Genomic DNA, 24,749 nt, shown 5'->3' on the forward strand with positions numbered 1-24,749 from the left:
AATAAAGACTCATAAAATTCTGGTCTCAGAATATAATTGTAGGAAATAACATAAAATACTTTAAAATGTTAAAAATGTTCTTTACAAAAATACTCTTTCCTTTGAGGCTCCATGCTATCCAATAATAGTCACCAGCCTTTTCTTTGTTGAGATAAGTCACCCCAATATTCTTCCAAAGTCTTTGATATAAGTTCCCAGATTTTTGTGCCCTAGTACTTACTATGACAGCTTTAGAATGCACAGAAATGAAACATGCAAGCAAATTCTAATTTTACCATTCCTTGAATTCCTGTAGGTATCAGGACGTTTTTCCTAAAGGAAATAAAATGCAAGCACTGCTTTGTTTTGCTTCCACAAAAGGAGCAAAAAGGTCAGAAGGATCTTTGCAGTAAAGGACTGGCAATTAAGTGTTCATTTATGGTTAGTTCAATGGCTCTGTACTAAACTAGCTGTAACTTTCTAATTCAGCACCTTATCTTCTTCTAATAAGTAGGGTAGGATAGCGAGGAGATGGCCTGGAGTTGCCCTGCAATAATTTCTGACATCCAGATGCAGAAAGCAATTACCATGTCTTTCCTAGTTGAGCCTGATAACCAATTCATTCTATACAAATAAACAAAGAACAGTTATCACATACCTGAGTTGCTGAACTATCATTATTCGTAGGTTGAGTATTGTCAACAACACTTGGAGATGGAACATCAGAGGACTCTTGAGTTTTTTTCTGGCTTACACTAGGCAGATTAGATCTTTTCAAATTTTGTCTTGATACAGGTATAACAGGTTTTAGGCGTTTCTTACTATGAACCTGTGTAGGTTCATCAGAGTCCAAGCTATTCTTTGAACATATTAAAGACAAAAATCCCAGGGGTCTTCTGCCAGGTCTAGAAATGCAAATGTAAAGATATTCAAGAATATCCAGAAAGACACATTCTTTTTTTTTTTTAAGTCACTAAATTTTTCATAGGCAGATTATTATAGTAAAGAAACTAAAAGCAGGAATGTATAAAATTTTATAGGACAACATCAATACCTGTATAATTAAACTTTTTTCTCTTGCCCTGCTGCCCGGCCATTGGGATCTTAGTTCCTGCACCAGGGATCAAACTCATGCTCCCTACATTGGAAGCTTGGAGTCTTAACCACTGGATGCCAGGGAAGTCCCAGGAAGACACATTCTTAATACCAGCTTCTTTCCACGAATGCTAAACTGGTATGTGTGATACCACAAGAGTGGCACATCTCCTAAGCACTGACACCACTAGGCATTGAACATCACTATGCCATGGCACATACTTGTGAAGAGGTCAAAGCTTTCTCTAGAGTAGTACTTATCAAGCTTAAAAGTGCGTACAAATCGCCTGGGGAGCTTATTAAAATGAGGATTCTGACTGAGTTGACGAGGAAAGGGGCCTGAGTTCTGTATTTCTATTGAGTTCTCAAATGATGTCCCTGCTGTTGGTCCCAGGACCACATTTTGAGTAGGAAGACTCCAGAGTAGAGGTCAGCAAGCTATGATCCACATGCCAAATGCAGTCCACCAACCGATTCTATAAGTTCACTGGAACAGAGCATGCTTATTTGTTTATATATATATATATGATTATATAATCACAAGGTAATATATAATGTTCTATAGAACCCTTGTTCTAAAACACTGCTTCTTAACTGCTTTAACCCAAACTCCCATGACATTGCCTTCATTCTATTTTAAGTGAAGTTGCTCAGTCGTGTCTGACTCTTTGAGACCCTATGGACTGTAGCCCACCAGGCTCCTCAGTCCATGGAATTTTCCAGGCAAGAGTACTGGAGTGGGCTGCCATTTCCTTCTATTTTAAGCGCATTCCTAATTCCAGAAAAGATGTAGTTTATATAACAAAAAGAACAGGTTTGTTAAATATGCTTTTTCAAGTTATATCCGTCCTTCCTCCCACTTTCCTTTAGTGGAGACTGATACATATCCCTCCCCTCTTCGATTCACCAGCACCATACTGATGATTTGAATGCTGCTGCTAAGCCAATAGATGTCCATAACCCAGCAGACTGGCTTCTAGTACTAGGACATAATGTGGGAGAAGCTGGTTGGGGCTTAAATTCCACACTTACTCTTATAGGGAGAAGCCAGAGCTGACCTCTTCTTGGGTATGCCACGAGAGAGAGACAGAAATGCACACATTATCTGGGACTTCAATAAAACAACTTCCAGACTACTTCTGACGGAGAAGGCAATGGCACTCCACCCCAGTACTCTTGCCTGGAAAATCCCATGGATGGAGGAGACTGGTGGGCTGCAGTCCATGGGGTCGCAAAAAGTCAGACATGACTGAGCGACTTCACTTTCACTTTTCACTTTCATGCATTGGAGAAGGAAATGGCAACCCACTCCAGTGTTCTTGCCTGGAGAATCCCAGGGACAGCGGAGCCTGGTGGGCTGCCGTCTATGGGGTCACACAGAATCGGACATGACTGAAGTGACTTAGCAGCAACAGCAGCAGACTACTTCTGATGTCACCCCTATGCCTCACACCATCTACATCTGCACTGGGAGCTACTGTGTGGTAGAATAAATAATTCTCAAAATAATAACCATGAACAATCTGAAAAAGAAAGTGTGCAATCCTAAATTCTAAAGATTTTCTATCTACAAGTCAAAGTTTCAGTACTGAAAATCCATCATCATTATTTAGTTCCTAAGTCATGTCCAACTCTTGCAACCCCATGGACTGTGGCCTGCCAGGCGCCTCTGTCCATGGGATTCTCCAGGCAAGAATACTGGGGTGGGTTGCCATTTACATCTCCAGAGAATCTTCACAACCCACGAACCAAACCTGGGTCTCCTGCATTGCAGGCAGATTCTTTACCGACTGAGCTATGAGGGACGCCCTGACCTTAAAGTTAAGCTCTTGTCATATGGAATGTCCTCTGAAACTGTGTGGCATTAACTGTATTTCCTTTGATGACATCCATTCCCTTTATATTAATGACAGAGGGGTATGTTCACAAAACACCATCCTTAGTATTGGACTTAGTGTTTATACATGTTACACCTATTCCATATAGGTTTAATTTATCCACTGAGAGCAAAATGTGGAGAGAAAAGAAACATCAAAGACTTTCTCATGATACCTGGTTAGGGGGCGGTTTGAAGACGATGTGATGCTACCCATTTGTTCAGACTCAGAAGCAGCACAAGTTCTTTCTTCCTTATCAGACACCATTGTCTCATCCTGAGGTAACTGAGATGCATTCTGTTCTTGTGTATCTATTATTTTATCAAGACATCCAGATCTGATACTCTGAGAAGCTGGTTCAAGTTGCTCTTTCTGAGGTTCTGAAATTGTCTGTATGTTTCCTGAGGTAGGGAAGATATCCTGTCCCTTGTAAGACTCCCCTTCAAAAAAGAAAAAAATGGTAAGCACATATGCTGAAATTAATATTCAATTATACTGCAACATCTGAAGAAGAAAACCCATGATTATTCTACTGTGAACCTACTTTGATAAGCTAAATTAAAAATTAGTCAAGTTACTTGGACTATTAGGAATTTTTTTTTTAATTTTATTTATTTTTCGCTGCACTGGGTCTTTGTTGCTGCATGCAGGCTTTCTCTAGTTGTGGCAAGCAGGGGCTACTATCTACTTGCAGTACACAGGTTTCTCACTGCAGTGGCCTCTCAATGCAGAGCACAAGCTCTAGGGCACCTGGGCTTGGCAGATGTCACATGCAAGCTCTAGTGTGCCTGGATTTCAGCAGTTGTGATGCAAGGCTTAGTTGCCCTTCAGCATGTGGGATCCTCCTAGACCAGGGATCGAACCTGTGTCCCCTGTACCAGCAGGCAGATTCCCAACCACTGGACCACCAGGGAAGTCCCAGGTATATTATAATAGGTCAAAGCTGTGGAACAGCTTCTATGTTCAGATATAAAATAGTTATATCAATATATCAATATTTTGACTTAGAAAAGCTTCCTACATAAATATTTCTTGAACTTAGCAAAATGAAAAAGTATCACTTTCCAATCAAAGGGTAAAGCTAAGGTCAGAACTGCCATCACCACAAAATCTACACACAATAAATGTTGGAGAGGGTGTGGAGAAAAGGGAAACCTCCTGTACTGTTGGTAGGAATGTAAACTGGTACAGCCACTATAGAGAACAGTATGGAGGTTCCTTAAAAAACAAAATATAGAGATACCATATGATTCAGCAATCCCACTTCTGGACATATATCCAGAGAAAACTGTAATTTGAAAAGATATGTGTACCCCAGTGTTCACTGCAGCATTATTTACAATAGCCAGGAAACGGAAGCAACCTACATGTCCATCAATGGAGGAACGGACAAAGATATGGTACCTATATTCAATGGAATATTACTCTGCCATTAAAAGGAATGAAATAATGCCACTTGCCACAAAATGGATGGACCTAGGGATGTCATACTGAGTGAAGTAAGTCAGACTCAGAAAGACAAATATTACATGGTATCACTTATATGTGGAATCTACAAATGCACCTATTTACAAAACAGAAGTAAAAGTCACAGATATAGAAAACAAACCTATGCTTACCAAGGAGGAATGGGGGGTGGGATAAATTGGGAGACTGGGACTGACATATACATACTACTATACATAAAACTAGATAACTAATAATAACCTACTGTATAGCATAGGGAACACTACTCAATACTCTGTAATGACCTATATGGGAATAAAATCTAAAAGTGGATATATGTATACGCATAACAGATTCACTTTGCTGTATAACAGAAAGTAACACAACACTGTAAATCAACTATACTTCAATAAAAATTAATTAAACACAAAAAAGGGTAAACTTAACTAAGGACCTATAAAAACTCCCTTATACACAGCTTCCAAATTCCTTAAATGTAACTGTTGAGCTTTTACAGGAAATCCTGGAGTTATATGGTTTTTTTATTAAGTATAGGATGAAAGTAGCTTTTTAGGGCTATCAAAGTGCTAAACCTAAGATCTCAGAAGGGACCAAAAAGAAAACAAAACAAAACAAAACACCCTCTAATAATAAAGGCTTGATTCTTAGAGAAAAATGAGCAAGACTCATCTTCTATCCCAAATTTAAAAAATAGTTATGAGGGGTACTAAGCAAAATGCAATCATTTCACTCACCTGTTTCCTCCAAAACATCTGTTAATTCCTTTGAACACACCTGTTTCAAGAAAATTTACAAAAAAAAATTACAGTTGTCAAAATTGATTTTATTTCCTTCCTTTAAAAAAAAAATTTCAATTTTTTATTTTTTTTTTTAACTTTTTTTGCTGCACTGCAAGGCATGTAGAACTTTCTGGACCAAGGAATGAACCATCACCTCCCGCAGTGCAAATGCAGAGTCTTAACCCCTAAACTACCAGGGAAGTCCTCCTTCTTTCTTTCTTAAGTAAAGAAATTGGTGATCTCCTACAAAGCACTAGGGTCAGACATGTTTTACAGGATTTCTATCAAACATTATGAAAACACTGTGATAGATGCTTCTATCAAACACTGCAGCTACTATTTAAATTATTCTGTAGCATAAAAGAAGAGGAAAAGCTTCCAAATGCCTTTTACAAATCAAGTGTAATATTGATCCAACTAAGCAGTTTTACATCAGTGCAAAAACATCAAATGAAGTATTACCAGCATAATTTAGCAGCACATCAAAAGACTAAAACATCATAATCAAACAGAGTTTGAGAATTCCCTGGCAGTCCGTTAGGACTTCACATTTTCACTGCCTAGGGCATGGGTTCAATCCCTGGTTGGGGGACCAACAGTGCATAATCTGTTTGGCACAGCCAAAAAGTTTATTTCAGGAATGTAAAGATGATTCAGTATTTTAAAACATTAATACAAATCAACCGATCTGAAGAGAAAAATATCTCTCTATTTGCAAGAAAAGTATGAAATAGTATTCATTCTTGGGAAAAAAAAACCCTAAAATTGAATAGACAGGTATTTTGTTAACAATATAAAATATTAACTACTGCAGTCCAAAAGCCAGCATCCCATTTCATAAACACTGGACATATTCCCATTGAAGTCAGGAGTAAGAAAAAGATGTCCAATATCAGGGCTGTTTTCTGACTTTTTTAAAGTTATATTAGCCAATATAATTAGAAAAAGAGAAAGAAATTCAAGGTGTAAAAAGTAGAAGAGAAGAATTAAAATTATATTTGCAGATGATATAACTGTTTACTTAGAAAACTCTTAAGAACCAACTGAAAAAATATTACACACAATGAGGGGAATTCTGTAAAGCATTCTAAATTAAAAGAACTTAATGATAATAGAAACAACAACAAAAAAAGATAAAATTCTTAGATACACCCCAGTAAGAAATAAACCAGATTTATATGAAGAAGAACTTAAAACAGCATTAAGAGACAGACACAAAAGAAGTCTTAAAGAACGGAAAGATACACAGTGTTTCTGGATAGGTACATTCAGCATCACATTTATGATGTCAGTTTTCTCTGTGTTAATCTGTCACGGTAATACAATCCTAACACAAGTACCAACAGGGATTTTTTTTTAAGCTCCAGATAAGCACATGCTAAAATTAATATAAACTTTAAAACATAATAAGCAACTAGGGAGATCTTGGAAAAAGAATAAAATTGTACTGGGGGTCAGGGAGGAGAACAGACTGTCCCTTTAAGATATTAAAGCACTTAAAAAGTACAATGATTTTAAAACAGTGTGAAACTGGCCCCAGAACAAACAGGTAAATCAATGTATTAGAAAGGAAAATTTAGGAATATACCCAAATATTTATGGGAATTTTATTTAATTTTTAATGTTTTTTTCCTCCAAAACTACACTTTCATTTTTTGGTCTCGCAGTATAGCACACAGGATCTAATTTCCCCAACCAGGTACTGAACCCATGCCCCCTGCAATGGAAGCATGGAGTTTTAACCACCAGACCATCAGGGAAGTCCCCAAAAGTGAAATTTTAAATCAGTGGAGAAAAGATGAACTCTTTAATAAATGATGCTGGGACAAACAGATACGTATCTGGGGAAAATTAAGTTGGTTCCACTGTTCTTAAAAGCAAAATAAATTCTAAACAAATCAATGATATTAATTAGAAGAATTTATATTAATTTCAAGGTAGACTTTCAGTGTATAACGTAATCTCCACAGGCACACATAAAAAGACTAATTAAAAGAAAAAAATTTTTTTGAGCTTGTGGGATTTCAGTTCCCCTACCAGGGATTGAACCTGGGTCCTAGCAGTGAGAGCGCCAAGTTTTAACCATTGGATCATCAGGGAATAGCCCAAAAGGCTAATAAATTTGATCACAGAAAAATAAAAATCATTTGTATATCTAAGTGTAATGTATATACATTCTAGAACTTGAAATTATAACTTTGACTTTTCAGAAAATAAAACTCTCAAATAGGCCCAACAGACACTACACTATACATCCTTCTTTTTAAGATTTAGTCACTCCAAAGTACAGCTATCATTTTTTAACATGTGTGCTATGGTCAGTCATGTCTGACTCTCTGCGACTACACAGACTATAACCTGCCAGGCTCCTGTCTGCTCATGGAATTTTCCAGGCAAGAATACTAGAATGGGTTGCCATTTCCTTCTCCAGGGGATCTTGCCAACCCAGGAACAGAACTCAAGTCTCTCATGTCTCCTGCATTGGCAGGCAGGTTCTTTACCACTGAGCCATCCGGGAAGCCTGTCATTTGTTAAATGGAATATTATAAACTGGTGGCGTAATTTTGCATATAATGATATGCTATGGTCTTTTTTCCATGTCATTAAATATACTTTTAAAACAAAATGAAACAATGTCTGCATAGAATGCTGACAAAATGTTGAAACTGGATGACAGATACATAGGGATACAAAGGCTAAGCACCGAAGAATTGATGCCTCCGACCTTGAGAGTCCCTTGGACTGCAAGGAGGATCAAACCAGTCAATCCCAAAGAAAATCAACTCTGAACATTCATTGGAAGGACTGATGCTGAAGCTGGAGCTCTGATACTCTGGCCACCTGATGTGAACAGCCAACTCACTGTAAAAGACCCTGATGCTGGGAAAGACTGAAGGCAAAAGGAGAAGGGGACGACAGAGGATGAGATGGTTGGATGGCATCACCAACTCAATGGACATGAGTCTGAGCAAACTCTGGGAGACAGTGAAGGACAGGGAAGCCTGGTGTCCTGCAGTCCACAGGGTTGCAAAGAGCAGGACACGACTTAGCAACTGGACAACAACTACCTTTTTAAAAATTTCAAGACTGTCACATTAAAAAGTTAAGCAAAATAGTCTCCAGAAGAAAATCACAAAAAGTAGAATTAAAAGACAACAACCTGAAGGAACTTCCCTGGTGGTCCAGTGGTTAAGAATCTGCCTTCCAGTGTAAGGGCTGAGGATTCGATCCCTGGTCAGGGAACTAGATCCCACAGGGACACTCACGTGCAGGGCAACTCAGCCCGAACACCACAACTAGAGAAGCCCTACACAAGCTGCAATTAGAAAAAGCCCCCTCACTGCAACGAAGACCCAGCGCAGCCAAAAAAAAGACAGCAACCTAAGAAAAAAAAATTTGCAACTCATATCACAAATATTCAAAATAGACGGTTCCTCTAAATCTATAAGATAAAGATCAACAAACCAAATTTTAAAAAGGGTAAAGAATACAGTCATGTCACAGGAAAGGAAATAAAACTGGATCTTAAGCATATGAAGTGAAGTGAAAGTCACTCAGTTGTGTCCGACTCTGCGAACTCATGGACTATACAGTCCATGGAGTTCTCCAGGCCAGAATACTGGAGTGGGTAGCCTTTCCCTTCTCCAGGGGATCTTCCCAACACAGGGATTGAACCCAGGTCTGCATTGCAGGCAAATTTTTTACCAGCTGAGCCACAAGGGAAGCCTTAAGTATATGAAAAGATGTTCAACTTTACACATACTAAGAGAAATTAAAAATTATTCTGGAATACCATTTTTTAAACTATTAGATATAGAAGACTATACCACTTCTGTTGTCTGCTATAATCTAAGGACTACTGGTCTTCAACCATCCTTTTGAGAATATAGATTCTAATCTTTCCATACTGTAGTACCTTATGATGAGTACCAGAAACAAAAACAGAGAGGATGCTTAACAAACCTACAACACAGAGGCCGGTAACTGAATCTGCACAGTACCGTCAGGCATCCCTGAGGTTTACGACTGAGCTCAAGAAGTCTGTATTTTGCAAGGAAACATTTCAAAAAGAAGAGAGAGCAAAAGAAATGCCCTGGAACATGAAGACATATGGTGTACTCAAGAAACTGAAAAATGGCCAAAGTAAGGCAGAGACCAGCACAAGATGAGATTAGACACAGAAAACAACCAAATAAACAAACAGGGCCTTAGAGGTTCTGGTTTTATTCCTAAGAGCAATGGGAAGCTTTAAACATGATAATGGTAGTGATGATATTCCCAGGTGGCGCTAGTAGTAAAGAATCCGCCTGCCAATTCAGGAATTCAAGAGTCGTGGGTTTGATCCCTGGGATGGGAAGATACCCTTGAAAAGGAAATGGAAACTCACTACAGTATTCTTGCCTAGAAAATCCCATGGACACAGGAGCCTGGCAGACTACAGTCCAAGGGGCTGCAAAGAGTTGGACATGACTGAGCACACGCGCGCACACACGTAGGATCACTATTACCATCTTACACAACAGGGAACTCATTCAGTATCGTTCCTAAGATCCCACAGCTTTTAATTGGTACAGCCAAAATCCACATCTGTATGATGCTTTCAGTCTTATCTTTAGCCAATGACAATGAACTGGGAATGGGTTTCCTGAGTAACATCTATCAATTTCCACCTAGAACTAGTAGAAAGTAAAAGTCCAAAACCAGTTTTATCTGGATTATTTATGGTAGAAACTATTAGAACTATGTTTATATAAAGAGTCTAAATGAAGAACAGAAATAGGTCCATTGATATGGCCATCTTACTTGTTTAATGATTTCATCTTACCTCAGAGGTATATTTTTGACAATCATCTATTGAAGTGAGTGAAGTTTTTTTGGCAGGAGGGACATGGTCACTTTCATCAAGGCTACAATGATATCTCTTCCTAGATACAAGATCCAATTTAGCAGCAGAGTTTTCTGAATCATCTCTTTCAGAATTAGATAAACACACGTCATCTTGACCAACTGAAGTTACTGGAAAACTGATACTGCATAGAAAATACACACACAGTAAATTAACTACTTAATGATGTTAAACGCTGAGCTACTCTCAAGAAAACTACCAAAGGAACTTCTAAATAACTAATATATACATGGCCACGATCACAAAAATGTTAGTTTTCAGCTCCATTCATACTTAAGATCTCACAACTTAAATTCCATAATACTGAATTAAATCTGAGGCATAAAAATGTTTTGTCAGCAAAGTTAAATTTTAGTCTAAAGTATTTCTTCCTAATATGAAAGGCTTCAATTTCAGATGTTACTTGATAGACAATTAAGCATCTTAACCAATGACTATTAAAATACAACTTAAGAATTTTACAGCAAAGAAAATGAGTATCACAAATATTTTAAAGTGCATCCTCTTTGTACTATTTTTGTAAATTTCTGTGAATGTATATTTATTTCAGAATTAAAAATATATGTAAATGTATACAATGTAGCCACATCTTTAACAGATGATATTTTATGATCCACATTGCTAATTTTTTTTAGCTTTCAAAATACTTAAAATACCAACAAAGTTTCACACAAAGTATTATACGTTTAAATGGCAACTTTATCATATAAAATCAGTAATTTTTCTCTAACTTATCACATAATTACTAAATAAGATCTCCATGACAATTACAAATAAGGTTGGTGAATGGCTTATTCAATCAATACTATTCAATTCATAAAGCACCCCTTCCTCCTAGCAAAAACAGGTCAGATGATTCATTACCTCGTGTCTTCTCTTTCTTTTGTATTCACTGATTTGACCAATATGGGCGCCGGCAGTAAAGGATTTGGCATTAACTGCATAGTGCTATCAGCATATTCTTCTACTGCATGAGTTGGGATTTCCACCAGAGTTAAAATGAAAGCTTGTTCATCCTCACCATCCTGATGTACATTAACTAGATTGACTATCAAAGTTTAAAAGTTAGAAATGAAAAGCTGAACCGTGAAGTGACAGAAAATCACTAATTTATTTCATTTCTAAAAAGTCTCATGACAATTTATCCCAAAGGATAAAAAAACTAAATTACACCCCTCAAGAAATAAGTAAATAAAAAGTATTTTACTTAAAACTTTATTAATTTACTTAAAAATAAGTAAATAAAAAGTACTTTCGTAAAGGATAAAGATGATTCTCTATTGAGAAGATTTACAATTCCTTTTTAATAAGATTTATAATTCTGAATAACAAAGCTTATATACAAAATATTTCAAGTGTCTTTTTTAAAAAAATTTAAGGCCATCATAGACCAATAAAACTTTTTTTTTTTCTATAGTCAAATGGGGAGTAAGTAAAAAACATACTATTAAGTTCTACAATACCACTGAAGCAGATTATCATACCTGTTAGGTCTTGAAGATTGTTTACATTCTCTTGCTGGACTTCTGGAATACTAGTTGGTATACACTGCCATAAAAAATTAAAATAAAAGAGTAAGGTTAACCAAATCTAAGTTTTAAAAAGATTTCCTGACAATGTGAACAGTTATTGTTTCAAAACTCAACAACTTAGCTAACCTAAGCAGAGAATTTTTCAAGTGTTTTGAAACTTTCAGATGTACCAATAAAATGTTGATTTAAATAAATGCAAATATATACACAAAGGAATTATAAATAAATTTTTAAGTATGTGTAGAATATGAAACGATTTTTGAAGTAATAGAAAAGGGAGACACAAACCCCTCAACCTTCTCTCTATCCCCATCTCAGCAGCTACCGCACCATTAGGAGGTGACATGTATATAGAAGCAAACTGGTCTCTGCCTCCAGCATGGCTCCATCCAATCTGTTTTCCACAAAACTGTAAACACCGTTTTCTCTAAAATACAATTCCAATTATAATTCTCCACTGCTTAAGATCTTAAAACTTTCATTTTGCAACCAAAAATGTCAGTTAATTGATTCAGGCAAGAATCATCAATGCAAACTAAATTACTAAATGGAAAAGGTGCTATTTTAACAGAGAAATCTGGTGGGTACCATTCTACCCCAGAGATCAGTTAGTATCACCAATAATGGGATAAACTGACATTATGTGTCCCCTGATATGATCAGTTCAGTTCAGTCGCCAGTTGTGTCCGACTCTTCGAAACCCCATGGACTGCAACACAAGAGTAAAACATCACCTCTATAGTAACTCTTGCCAAAAGACACATAACTTGAGTCTATAATGAGGAAGCAATAAAAGAAATCCAGATTGCAAACTAGCTTGGACTCTTCTAAAATGTCAAGTACACAAAAGAGGGGAAAGAGTAGGAGGACAACTCTAGATTAAAAGAAATGACAGCTAAATGCAACGTAAAAGGCTTGACTGGAACTGAGTATGATAATAGTACTATCATTTCTCTGTAAGGAAACGTCCCTGGTCTTATAGAAACTGTGGAGTATTTGTGGGTGAAGGCTCATGTCTATAGCTTGCTTTCAAATGGTTTAGTTTTTTTTAAAGTATCTACCAAGATAGACAGCAACCCACAGAGAAAGTAATGTTTACAGCCAGGAATGCATGCAAATGAGGCAAAATGTTAACAGATTTCTATGTCAGATTCTGGCAACTGTTCTCTAAACTTGAAATTATTTCCAAATAAAAAGTAAAAATTAAAAAAATTGGGCAGTAGGGGAAAATTCAGTAACTTTGGATATAACCCAAACTCCTTAGCAAGCCATAAAAACTCCTTTTATGATATGTCCCCAGGCTGCCTAACTTAATCTCTAAGCACTTTTTTCATTTATATTCCACTCACAACTATTTATATAGTCCCAGAGCATGTCATGCTGTTTCACACTTGTACTTCGTCCATGTTCCTCTCCCTTCACCGGGCTAATTCATGCTTGTTCTTCCAGATTAAGGATTTGCTCAGGGCTGGATGCACATTAGAATAACTACAGGAACTTGAAGCAAGAGTTCTGTCTGTATAAAACACTTCCTTTTTTAAAACTTGTACACAAAGCTAGCCATTGGTTATTTTATCTCTATGTTCCAGAGAATAAAAACACACTCAATAAAAATTCTACCACATACATTCTCAGAAAAGCACAATTATAGGGAAAGAAGAAAAGATTAGTTGCTGTCAGAAGCTGGGGGTGGAGAGGAGGAGTGACTAAAAAAGGACACTGGAAAATTGTGAAAGTGATGGAATTGTTTATATGTATCAGTTATATAACGATATATGTTTTTTATGTATCAGTTATATAATGATATATGTTTATCAAAATTTGTTAAATTATACTCTAAAAAGGGTGAAATTTATTGTGTGTAAATTAGAACTAGCTAGCCACTCCCTGTTATATTTTACATCCTTTTACCTCTGGCACATTTAGTGTAAGCACAGGGTCTCCATTAATGTCCTTTCCCAGAGGCTCTTCAACAGAACTCTCACCAAGACCCATGCCCAAACTACATGTATGGGGTCCTGACTCAGAATAAACAGCTGGAGCAACTGATGATATCGGAACTTCTTCAGATCTCCGTTCTTGATCTTCACCTCTGAAAGACAGGTTAGTATATATCTGAAAATAAGGAGACAGCCACAGAATAATATTTAGAGCTGGTATGTCAAGGTTCATCCCATTTAATGGTTTTCCAACTTTTAAGACATACTAAATGCAGTGAAAGAAATCAAAGAGGACACTAATAGATGGAGAAATATACCATGTTCATGGATCAGAAGAATCAATATAGTGAAAATGAGTATACTACCCAAGGCAATCTATAGATTCAACGCAATCCCTATCAAGCAACCAACGGTATTTTTCACAGAGCTAGAACAAATAATTTCACAATTTGTATGGAAATTAAAAAAACCTAGAATAGCCAAAGCAATCTTGAGAAAGAAGAATGGAATGGGAGGAATCAAACTGCCTGACTTCAGGCTCTACTACAAAGCCACAGTTATCAAGACAGTATGGTACTGGCACAAAGACAGAAATACAGATCAATGGAACAAAACAGAAAGCCCAGAGATAAATCCATGCACATATGGACACCTTATCTTTGACAAAGGAGGCAAGAATATACAATGGATTAAAGACAATCTCTTTAACAAGTGGTGCTGAGAAAACGGGTCAACCACTTGTAAAAGAATGAAACTAGAACACTTTCTAACACCATACACAAAAATAAACTCAAAATGGATTAAAGATCTAAACGTAAGACCAGAAACTATAAAACTCCTAGAGAACATATGCAAAACACTCTCTGACATACATCACAGCAGGATCCTCTATGACCCACCTCCCAGAATATTGGAAATAAAAGCAAAAATAAACAAATGGGACCTAATTAAAATTAAAAGCTTCTGCACAACAAAGGAAACTATAAGCAAGGTGAAAAGACAGCCTACAAAATGGGAGAAAATAATAGCAAATGAAGCAACTGACAACTAATCTCAAAAATATACAAGCAACTCCTGCAGCTCAATTCCAGAAAAATAAACGACCCAATCAAAAATGGGCCAAAGAACTAAATAGACATTTCTCCAAAGAAGACATACAGATGGCTAACAAACACATGAAAAGATGCTCAACATCACTCATTATCAGAGAAATACAAATCAAAACCACTATGAGGTACCATTTCACACCAGTCAGAATGGCTGCGATCCAAAAGTCTACAAGCAATAAATGCTGGAGAGGGTGTGGAGAAAAAGGAACCCTCTTACACTGTTGGTGGGAATGCAAACTAGTACAGCCACTATGGAGAACAGTGTGGAGATTCTTTAAAAAACTGGAAATAGAACTGCTTTATGACCCAGCAATCCCACTGCTGGGCATACACACCGAGGAAACCAGAATTGAAAGAGACACGTGTACCCCAATGTTCCTCGCAGCACTGTTTACAATAGCCAGGACATGGAAGCAACCTAGATGCCCATCAGCAGACTAATGGATAAGAAAGCTGTGGTACATATACACAATGGAGTATTATTCAGCCATTAAAAAGAATTCATTTGAATCAGTTCTAATGATGTGGATGAAACTGGAGCTGATTATACAGAGTGAAGTAAGCCAGAAAGAAAAACAGCAATACAGAATACTAACGCATATATATGGAATTTAGAGAGACGGTAATGATAACCCTGTATGCGAGACAGCAAAAGAGACACAGATGTATAGAACAGTCTTTTGGACTCTGTGGGAGAGGGCGAGGGTGGGATGATTTGGGAGAATGGCATTGAAATATGTATAATATCATATATGAAACGAATTGCCAGTCCAGGTTCGATGCAGGATACAGGATGCTTGGGGCTGGTGCACTGGGATGACCCAGAGGGATGGTACAGGGAGGGAGGTGGGAGGGGAGTTCAGGATAGGGAACACGGGTACACCTGTGGCAGATTCATGTTGACGTATGGCAAAACCAATACAATATTGTAAAGTAATTAGCCTCCAATTAAAATAAATAAATTTAATAAAAAAAAAAAAAAAAGACATACTAAATGCAATAGAACAAATTTTCACAGCTACCGCTTATGGTCAAAGTTGACCCAGAATATGAAGCAAATCCCAGAACATCTTTCCTCTCTTACCTTTCAGTTAGGTGTGTTTCTTGTGAAATACCGGTCTCTTCAATACCATGTACAGATGCCACTTTGCTCTGCTCTGTACTCTCTGTTGCTGTAACTGACCCAAGGTTTTTATCTTCTAATTCTGTTTCTTGAGAAGCATTTTTCTCTGTTTCTTAAATAAAAAACACATTTAAAACATAGACTTTATAAAATAGTAAAGTCAAAATCTCCACATTAGAAATATATTCTTTTTTCAAAGATTACCATACAGTGGCTCTTCCAAATTTCTCTTAATCCACAAAGCAAGCTTTTTCACGTGGCAGAAAGGTGGTCTGGACCAGTTACACTTTTTATTGTAAATGAGATAATTAATGAATCTGCATTGCACCTATTTCACTCCTGGCAGCCACAACAATTATTAGCTCAGTTCAGTCACTCAGTCATGTCTGACTCTTTGAGACCCCATGGACTGTAGCATGCCAGGCTTCCCTGTCCATAACCAACAACTATATTTCTACTTTATTATAACAGCAGTATAATCAGAAACACACATACAAAGAGGTTTAGAGGTGGGTACTCATGAAGTCTGGCTGTCCACCCTAGGGGAAGTGTTGGGGAGAGAGCTGATCTGTAAAGAATAATGTCACAAACAGGAAGACAATGATGTCAATATAAAGAGGTAACTGGACCCTGCACACTGAGAGATCTTCTGGGTACTGCTCAAGCCAAAGAAATGAATTTACTAACTGAATCACAGGCACTGCTGGCTCAAAGGAAATATTAGAAACCAGGAACCCCAAAACGGGGAAAATGATACTAAATATTCAGATCCTCTACATATGGAGAGGACTGAATACAATCTAGGCAGCCTACCACTGCTTTTCCTGCTCCCACTAGTACCCTAAGGGGTTGAGACCTTGACAAGAAGGGCAGATGGAAAAGGAAGTGGGACTAGGGTTCAACATGTAAGTCACAATATAGTGAGGCCATTGAAAAAATTGAATAAATGAAATTGAAACAATAGAACAAGAGCACTATGCAATCATATGGAAAGATTTTTTTCACTATTTAAAATTTAAATAATTAAAAATTTAAATATTTTTTTCAATTTTTAAAAATGGAATGCACTAACATAAAGAACTCAATAATGAAAACCAACTTAATTCTAAAATGAGCATGGATCTTGGGAGACGTTTTTCTAAAGAAGATATGCAAATAAGCACATAAAAAGATACTCAACATCAGTTAAAAGGAAAATAAAATGCAAATCAAAAGCACCAAGATAGGACTTCACACCCACTAAGATAGCTATACTCAAAGAGACAAATACTAACAAAGGTTTGGGTGGATACAAAGAAATTGATACCCTCACTGAATGTTGGCGGAAATAGAAAATGGTGTAGCTGTATTTGAAACAGTTTGGCAGTATCTCAAAAGATTAAACACAGAATTACCACATGACCCAACAATTCCACTTGTAGGCATAAACCCAAGAGAAATAAAAACACAAGCCCACACAAACACATAAATGAATGTTCTTAGCAGCATTATTTATAATATCCAAAAGGTGAATATACTAACCACTGAACTGTACTTTTTTTTTTGGCAGGGGGTCGGGGGGTACACGCAGCGCAGCTTGTGGGATTTTAATTCCCTAACCAGGGATTGAACCCACGCCCCTGCAGTGGAAGCATGCAGTCCTAACCACTGGACTGCCAGGGGATTCCCAAATTGTACACTTTAAATGGTGAATTCTATGGTATATGAGTTATCTCAACAAAACCACCACCTTAAAGAAATGCTGGACAGTAGATATAATATGCATATATTTTTGTTCTTGCTGAAAGGAATATACATGTGTGTACATATATGTGTGTATGTGTGTATATACATACACCCTTATTTAGATCCTCATGTGGATAAAACATTCCTGCTGCTAAGCTGCTAAGTCACTTCAGTTGTGTCCGACCCTGTGCGACCCCATAGACGGCAGCCCACCAGGCTTCCCCGTCCCTGGGATTCTGCAGCCAAGAACACTGGAATGGGTTGCCATTTCCTTCTCCAGTGCATGAAAGTGAAAAGTGAAAGTGAAGTCGCTCGGTCGCGTCCGACTCTTAGCGACTCCATGGACTGCAGCCTACCAGGCTCCTCCATCTATTGGATTTTCCAGGCAAGAGTACTGGAGTGGGGTGTCACTGCCTTCTCGAAAACATTCCTGGAAGTCCATAATAAAAACTGATACTGGAAATGGGATTAGGGGACTGGGAAACCAAGAAAGGAGGGAGTTTAAAAAATTTTTCCCTTTTGGGTACCGTCTTGTTTTCTGCGACATGCATATATGCCTAAGAGATGTATGCCTGAGTACTGACATATAAACAGACACAGAGAAATATATATATATATACACATACATATATATATACACAAAGAGAAAGTATGATCAAGTAAATATAGTGAAAGGGTAATAACTACTGAAACTAGTTGGTGGATTTATGGGTATTTTATAGCTCATTCTACTTTCTGTATGTTTTAACTTTTTAATAGTCAGGTTAAAATAATTGCAACAACTGAATATCCCATTTGAAATGACAATAAAATTTCTTGTGACAAAGTAATTTTGTAACTTTTAAGGGAACAATAAAGTTTACCTCTTTGAATTTCCACTTCTTCTCCTTTAGTTACAAACAAACTAGGAACTTTCTGATGAGCACCAAATCTCTTGGTCCCTAAAATCTTCTTAAGATTTGGCTTGGGCTTGGCAAATCTACTTCTCTTTCTCAAATTATTGGTCACTTCAGAAGTTGTAGTCCTAGAAACAGGTGAGAAGAGAAACTGATCAACTGTGGAAAAAGTCTCTCTCTCACATTGATTCCCTCTATCCAGCACTGGTACAGTTAAATGCCATCTTCTCAGGAGCTACATCATCTAGGGTGTTTATTTCTTAATGCTAAAATTATTACATGGTAGAAATATCTAAAAGCTTTGAGAAAAGAAGAGAATCTGGACCAGGTCTGTAAAACGGGGACTGTATTTACATAGGATGGTTTCTTTAAAGCTTAAAACATGCACTGTGGTTAATTTTAATATGTAAACCATTAAACTAAAATCAGAATCAGCTAATCCTTCCTTACTTTTAAAGGGTGAAGAACTAGCACTGCCCACTTTACATTTAATTAATTATTACTCAAAGGTATTAGCCAAGTTGATGGTTGGTTTATATATATTTATAAATTGAACACTGTAATTTATTTTGTAAAGCTCAAAAAACAGTAATAGTTTAATAAAGCAAAATAAACCTGGAGGATGTAGTATTTTCCTTTACTTCTTCTGTCAAACCAATTTCTTCTTTAGTATTCTGTTTATCCACATCCAATACAATCTTGTTTTCTTCTACTGATGGAGATGTACTATGGACAGATGAAGAAGGTTCCTGACATTCATGAACAGTTTTGAGATTTACATTATCTGGGCTAAAAGGAATATGGCTTTGATCGATTGAATGAGCATCAGGAAGTACACATATTCCTATTGCAGAAAAAAACAGAAAATTAAAATTGACACAAATAGATGTCCAAATAAATCCTTCAACATGCAGCAACTGCCAAATTTTTTTTTTTTTTAATTTTTTTTTTTTGCAGGGGAGTGCGGCCACCACCACACTGCACAACATGTTGGATCTTAGTTCCCTAACCAGGGACTAAATCCGTATCCCCTGCAGTGGAAGCACAGTTTTAATCACTGGACCACCAAGGAAGTCCCTAATATTTTTTTTTCTTTTTTTGAATAAACAATGTGTTAAAGATTTATTAAATTCATTAAGGATAGGACTGAAGGAATGATAAAATGGGTAAAACACATTTGAGAAACTAAATATCTATATTATTTTTAAAGTATGCTCTTTCTGGTTCCAAGTTTAAATTTATGACCTCATATCTCATGCTAGCAACTTGACATGTTCTAAGTTTAATAATTCTTACAGACTGAAACTTTGTTATTATAAATAAATCCTTTTGTTACTTTCAGTAACTATATAACCTCAGATGAATTTCAAGACAGGATTATCTTTATTTATGATTTTTTAAAACCAGTATTTTACGTGCTAGACATTTGTGACAGGTTGCAATGCAATACTTTCCCATTGAAAAAGGGGTCCTACAGGGAACACAAATCAAGAAACTTCCCTGATAATTATACAGTCATAGGCCTAGAAGGCTGACACTTCAATGGCAGGTTACTCGTCAGGAGTAACCTGCAGTTAAAATAATTAAAGCAGCATAATTAACATAATTATCTGTTTAATATACTTAAAGTAGAAGGCAGGCTTCCCAGGGGGCACAGGGGAAAAGAATCCACCTGTCAATTCAAGAGATGCAGGTTAGATCCCTGGGAAGTAGGAAATGGCTACCTACTCCAGTATTCTTCCCTGGAAAATTCCATGGGCAGAGAGCCTGGCGGGCTACAGTCCATGGGGTTGCAAAGAGCTGGACATGACTGAGCGCACGCGCGCGCGCGCGCGTGCACACACACACACACACACACACAAAGTAGAAGGTACTTTGACAGTAAAGACCACAGGCTAAAATAAAATACTAAAAGTCTTGGCTGACACATATTTAGACCAACATAATAGTCTAAATAATCTCTATGACTGCTACTATCCTCCACACTGTATTTGACTGTCATGGAATTGAGAAGTCTATCTAAAGCAGCAGCTTCTCCGCCAAAGAAACATGCACAGAGTGATCAGTGATCAATGAACTTAGCTGACCAATGATACTTATGATGATAAAGGTAGAGGATTCAGCAGATTAACTATTCCATGAATACCTATTATCCTTAGTAAACCCAGTGCACTATGTGAAAACAGAGGCCACTACATTTGGAGGGCCAAGTAAGTAGGATGGATCAATACATGTGTGTGTGTTTAATTGCTCAGTTGTGTCTGACTTTTTTGCAACTCCATGGACTGTAGTCTGCCAGGCTCCTGTCTATGGGGATTCTCCAAGCAAAAATACTGGAACGGGCTGCCACGCCCTCCTCCAGGGGAGCTTCCCAACCCAGGGATCATATACATACATATTACGTTTTCTAGAAAAATAACAAAGTGACACTAACTTCAAATATAAAAAGGCAGATAGTCACTTAATATTCAAATATGAGTATAATCTCTTAAACACTGGATTTTAAAGGTTTCTTCTTTTGTTAGGACTTCTCTTTTATTCTTACCATCACTCTGTTCTGGGCTAATCTCTGACTGCAACACCAGATCTCCCATAGTCAGTAGGGTTATGGCAGCTTCAGTGCTCCCATCGTTGGTACTTTCTGAAAAACCAAACCAACATTAATAGAAGAATGAATCTGGAAAATTAAGTTTGTTTCTTTAGAAAAGAATTTCAATGTAGATGTTTACCCTCTATTAACAAGTTTCCATACCACTAACCCCTTACTAGGGTTAGTTTATATACTACAAATAAAGAAAGTAACAACTGTTGACTTTAACCCACTGAAAGTGCCTCCTTCCCATTAAATAACTCAATACCTTCAAAGGAAATATTCACATCTGTGCATTATCAGAGAAAATACATACTTCTTTATTAAACAGTTAATCACTCTCTAAACCAGCATTCCAAGAATCCAAGTTTCTCCTAGAAATAATACATTTACCTGCTAAATCTTCTCCTTCAACTTTTCAGCAAACTGACTCATTTACTATCACCACTGCTAAATCACTGTGCTTGTTGGGCTTAACCAAGAATTTTTAGCAGTTTCCTTATTAACAGTTACCTGTTTCAGCTTGGGAATGTCCACCTACGGTCATTTCCTAAAACAGCAAAAGAAAACCATTAATAATATTTTATATATTTTCCCAAATACATGTTCTGTATATCTAAAAGCACTACATTTTACAGGTCTTTCAGTGCCTGTGGTTACAATGGAGTGGAAATTTATAATTATTTATAACATTTCATAAACAACAGAAATGGAGTTTAACAGTCAAATATTTTCAACTCTTGCTCCTTCTTTTACCTTTTCCTTATATGCAAATTTTAACTGTAGTCATATGTAACAAGCATCTGCCTTTCTTACTTTCATAATCCTTCACCTTTAGTCATACCTGCTACTAGTTTTGACCCAATGGAAACCAAGGTCGGAAGAATATCATGAATTCTTTATACTACTAGTTGGCTTCAAACTTTAAAAACTTTTAGCAAATTAAGAACGTATATGGGCTTCTCTGATGGCTCAGTGGTAAAGAATCAATCTGCCAATGCAGGAGACTTGGATTCAATCTCTGATCCAGGAAGATCCCACAGGCCGTGAACAACTAAGCCTGTGCCCTGCAACTACTGAACCTGTGCTCCAGAGCCTGGGAGCCACAACTACTGAGCCCACATTCTGCAACCACTGAAGCCCGGAGGCCCTAGAGCCCCTGCTGTGCAACAAGAGAAGCCACCAAAATAAGAAATCCGCACACCGCAACTAGAGAGTAGCCCTGCTGTCTGCAACTAGAGAAAAGCCAGTGCAGCAGCCAAGACCTAGCACAGCCAAAATAAATTAAGTAATCATTTAAATAAATAAATAATGTATTAAAATTAAAAAAAAAGAGAGAGAGAGAAGTAGTTACAGGATCTATGCCCAGCATGGCAACATGAGGAGCTCTGCTGGCCTTCTCCTCAGTGAAACTGGCAACATTTATTAAGAAGCCACCATTTAAAGCCTCTAGATCTTAAAGGCATAAGATGCTCATATGTTTGAAAAACTGTTGAAAATCAGTAACAAAGGTGAAAGTCTGTGCTATTTGAACTAAGACTGTTCTCTCCCTCCTTTCAGCTCAGTGAGGCAGAAACTCTACCTCAGACTGCTGCAGCCAAGAAAACTGGGACCTTTCTCCCTGAGGGCCACAGCTGGAGGGCTTTCAGTTCCTGATATCACAAAAAATTTGGTACCAGATTATCATAGATAATAGATTAGTATCTATTATGAATATGGACAAAAAAAATCCTCCATAAAATACTAGCAAATTGAATCCAACAACATAAAAAAATTATATGCCATGACTAAGAAGAATTTATCCCAGGGATCCAACTTTTCGGTTTAACATCCAAAATTCAAATCAATGTGTTACATCATATCAATACAATAAAAGACAACAATTAGATGATCATCTCAAGAGGTGCAGAAAGAGCATATGACAAATTCCAACAGTCTTTCATAATAAAACACTTAACACAAAGTAGGAACAGAATGGAACTTTTCAATTTGGAAAAAAGCACCTATGAAAAATCCACAGCTAACATCAAACTGGACATGGAACAACAGACTGGTTCCAAATAGGAAAAGGAGTACGTCAACGCTGTATATTGTCACCCTGCTTATTTAACTTACATGCAGAGTACATCATGAGAAACGCTGGACTGGAAGAAACACAAGCTGGAATCAAGATTGCCAAGAGAAATATCAATAACCTCAGATATGCAGATGACACCACCCTTGGGGCAGAAAGTGAAGAGGAACTAAAAAACCTCTTGATAAAAGTGAAAGAGGAGAGTGAAAAAGTTGGCTTAAAGCTCAACATTCAGAAAACGAAGATCATGGCATCTGGTCCCATCACTTCATGGGAAATAGATGGGGAAACAGTGGAAACTGTCAGACTTTATTTTTGGGGGGCTCCAAAATCACTGCAGACGGTGACTGCAGCCATGAAATTAAAAGACGCTTACTCCTTGGAAGGAAAGTTATGACCAACCTAGATAGCATATTCAAAAGCAGAGACATTACTTTGCCAACAAAGGTCCGTCTAGTCAAGGCTGTGGTTTTTCCAGTGGTCATGTATGAATGTGAGAGCTGGACTGTGAAGAAAGCTGAGCGGCAAAGAATTGATGCTTTTGAACTGTGGTGTTGGAGAAGACTGTGAGAGTCTCTTGGACTGCAAGGAGATCCAACCAGTCCATTCTAAAGGAGATCAATCCTGGCTGTTCTTTGTAAGGAAAGATGCTAAAGCTGAAACTCCAATACTTTGGCCACCTCATGCGAAGAGTTGACTCACTGGAAAAGACTCTGATGCTGGGAGGGATTGGGGGCAGGAGGAAAAGGGGACGACAGAGGATGAGATGGCTGGATGGTGTCACTGACTCGATGGACGTGAGTCTGAGTGAACTCTGGGAGTTGGTGATGGACAGGGAGACCTAGCGTGCTGCAATTCATGGGGTTGCAAAGAGTCGGACACGACTGAGCGACTGAACTGAACTGAACATCAAACTTAATGGTGAAAGACTGGGTGCTTTTCCCTTCCTATAATCAGACTGTACTGGAATTCTAGACATGGTAATTAAAGCAAGAAAAGAAATAAGACATCCAGACTGGAATGTGTGATAAATTGAATTATATCCCCCAGAAAGACACGCTGAAGTCTTACCCACCAGTACTGTGAATGTGACCTTATTTTGAAACAGGGTCTTCTACATATAATCAAGTGAAGATGATGTTATAGTGGGTTAGGGTTAGCCCTAATCCAGTCAGACTGCTGTCCTCATAAGAAAAGCAGACACACATACAGGGAGAACAACATCATGGGCAAGGGAGGCAGGGCTGGATTGTGTTGCCACAAGCCAAGGAATGACATGGACTGCCAGCAACTGCCATCACCAGCGGCACCTTGATTTTGGAATTCTAGCCTCTAGAACTATGACAGAATATGCCACTCAGATCATGGTACTTTGTTACAGTAGCCCTACAAAAGTAATACAGAAAGGCAGAAGTAAAACTACCTCTATTCGTATATGCCATGATCTTGTATGTAGAAAATCCTAAGGACTCCACTGAAAAACTGTTAGAATAAATGAGTCCAGCAAAGTTGCAGGATACAAGATCAATATACAAAAATCAAATGTAGTCCTATAAATTTGTAATAAACAAGCCAAATTTGAAATTAAAGAAAACAATTCCATTCACAATAGCATGAAAAATAAAAATATACTTGCAAATGAAGGAAGCGCAAAGCT

At 37.4% G+C, this 24,749-nt stretch overlaps 1 protein-coding gene across 2 annotated transcripts in view; it reads right to left on the reverse strand.

Moving 5' to 3' along the window:
* Window positions 1-24,749, reverse strand: part of BDP1 (B double prime 1, subunit of RNA polymerase III transcription initiation factor IIIB) — an 83,757-nt gene that overhangs the window by 6,956 nt on the left and 52,052 nt on the right. For both annotated transcript variants that reach the window (XM_055555017.1, XM_055555018.1), the window contains exons 27-38: window positions 21,532-21,568; window positions 20,974-21,069; window positions 19,044-19,272; window positions 18,396-18,556; window positions 15,769-15,919; window positions 13,547-13,727; window positions 11,588-11,651; window positions 10,968-11,151; window positions 10,023-10,227; window positions 5,153-5,192; window positions 3,127-3,391; window positions 638-884 (exon numbers count right to left, since the gene is read on the reverse strand). In XM_055555017.1, the coding sequence (XP_055410992.1) occupies window positions 638-884; window positions 3,127-3,391; window positions 5,153-5,192; window positions 10,023-10,227; window positions 10,968-11,151; window positions 11,588-11,651; window positions 13,547-13,727; window positions 15,769-15,919; window positions 18,396-18,556; window positions 19,044-19,272; window positions 20,974-21,069; window positions 21,532-21,568 (1,860 nt within the window). The remainder of the gene's footprint in view (window positions 1-637; window positions 885-3,126; window positions 3,392-5,152; window positions 5,193-10,022; window positions 10,228-10,967; window positions 11,152-11,587; window positions 11,652-13,546; window positions 13,728-15,768; window positions 15,920-18,395; window positions 18,557-19,043; window positions 19,273-20,973; window positions 21,070-21,531; window positions 21,569-24,749) is intronic.

Source organism: Bubalus kerabau, chromosome 18 (assembly GCF_029407905.1).
Source record: "Bubalus kerabau isolate K-KA32 ecotype Philippines breed swamp buffalo chromosome 18, PCC_UOA_SB_1v2, whole genome shotgun sequence".
NCBI lineage: Eukaryota > Metazoa > Chordata > Mammalia > Artiodactyla > Bovidae > Bubalus > Bubalus kerabau.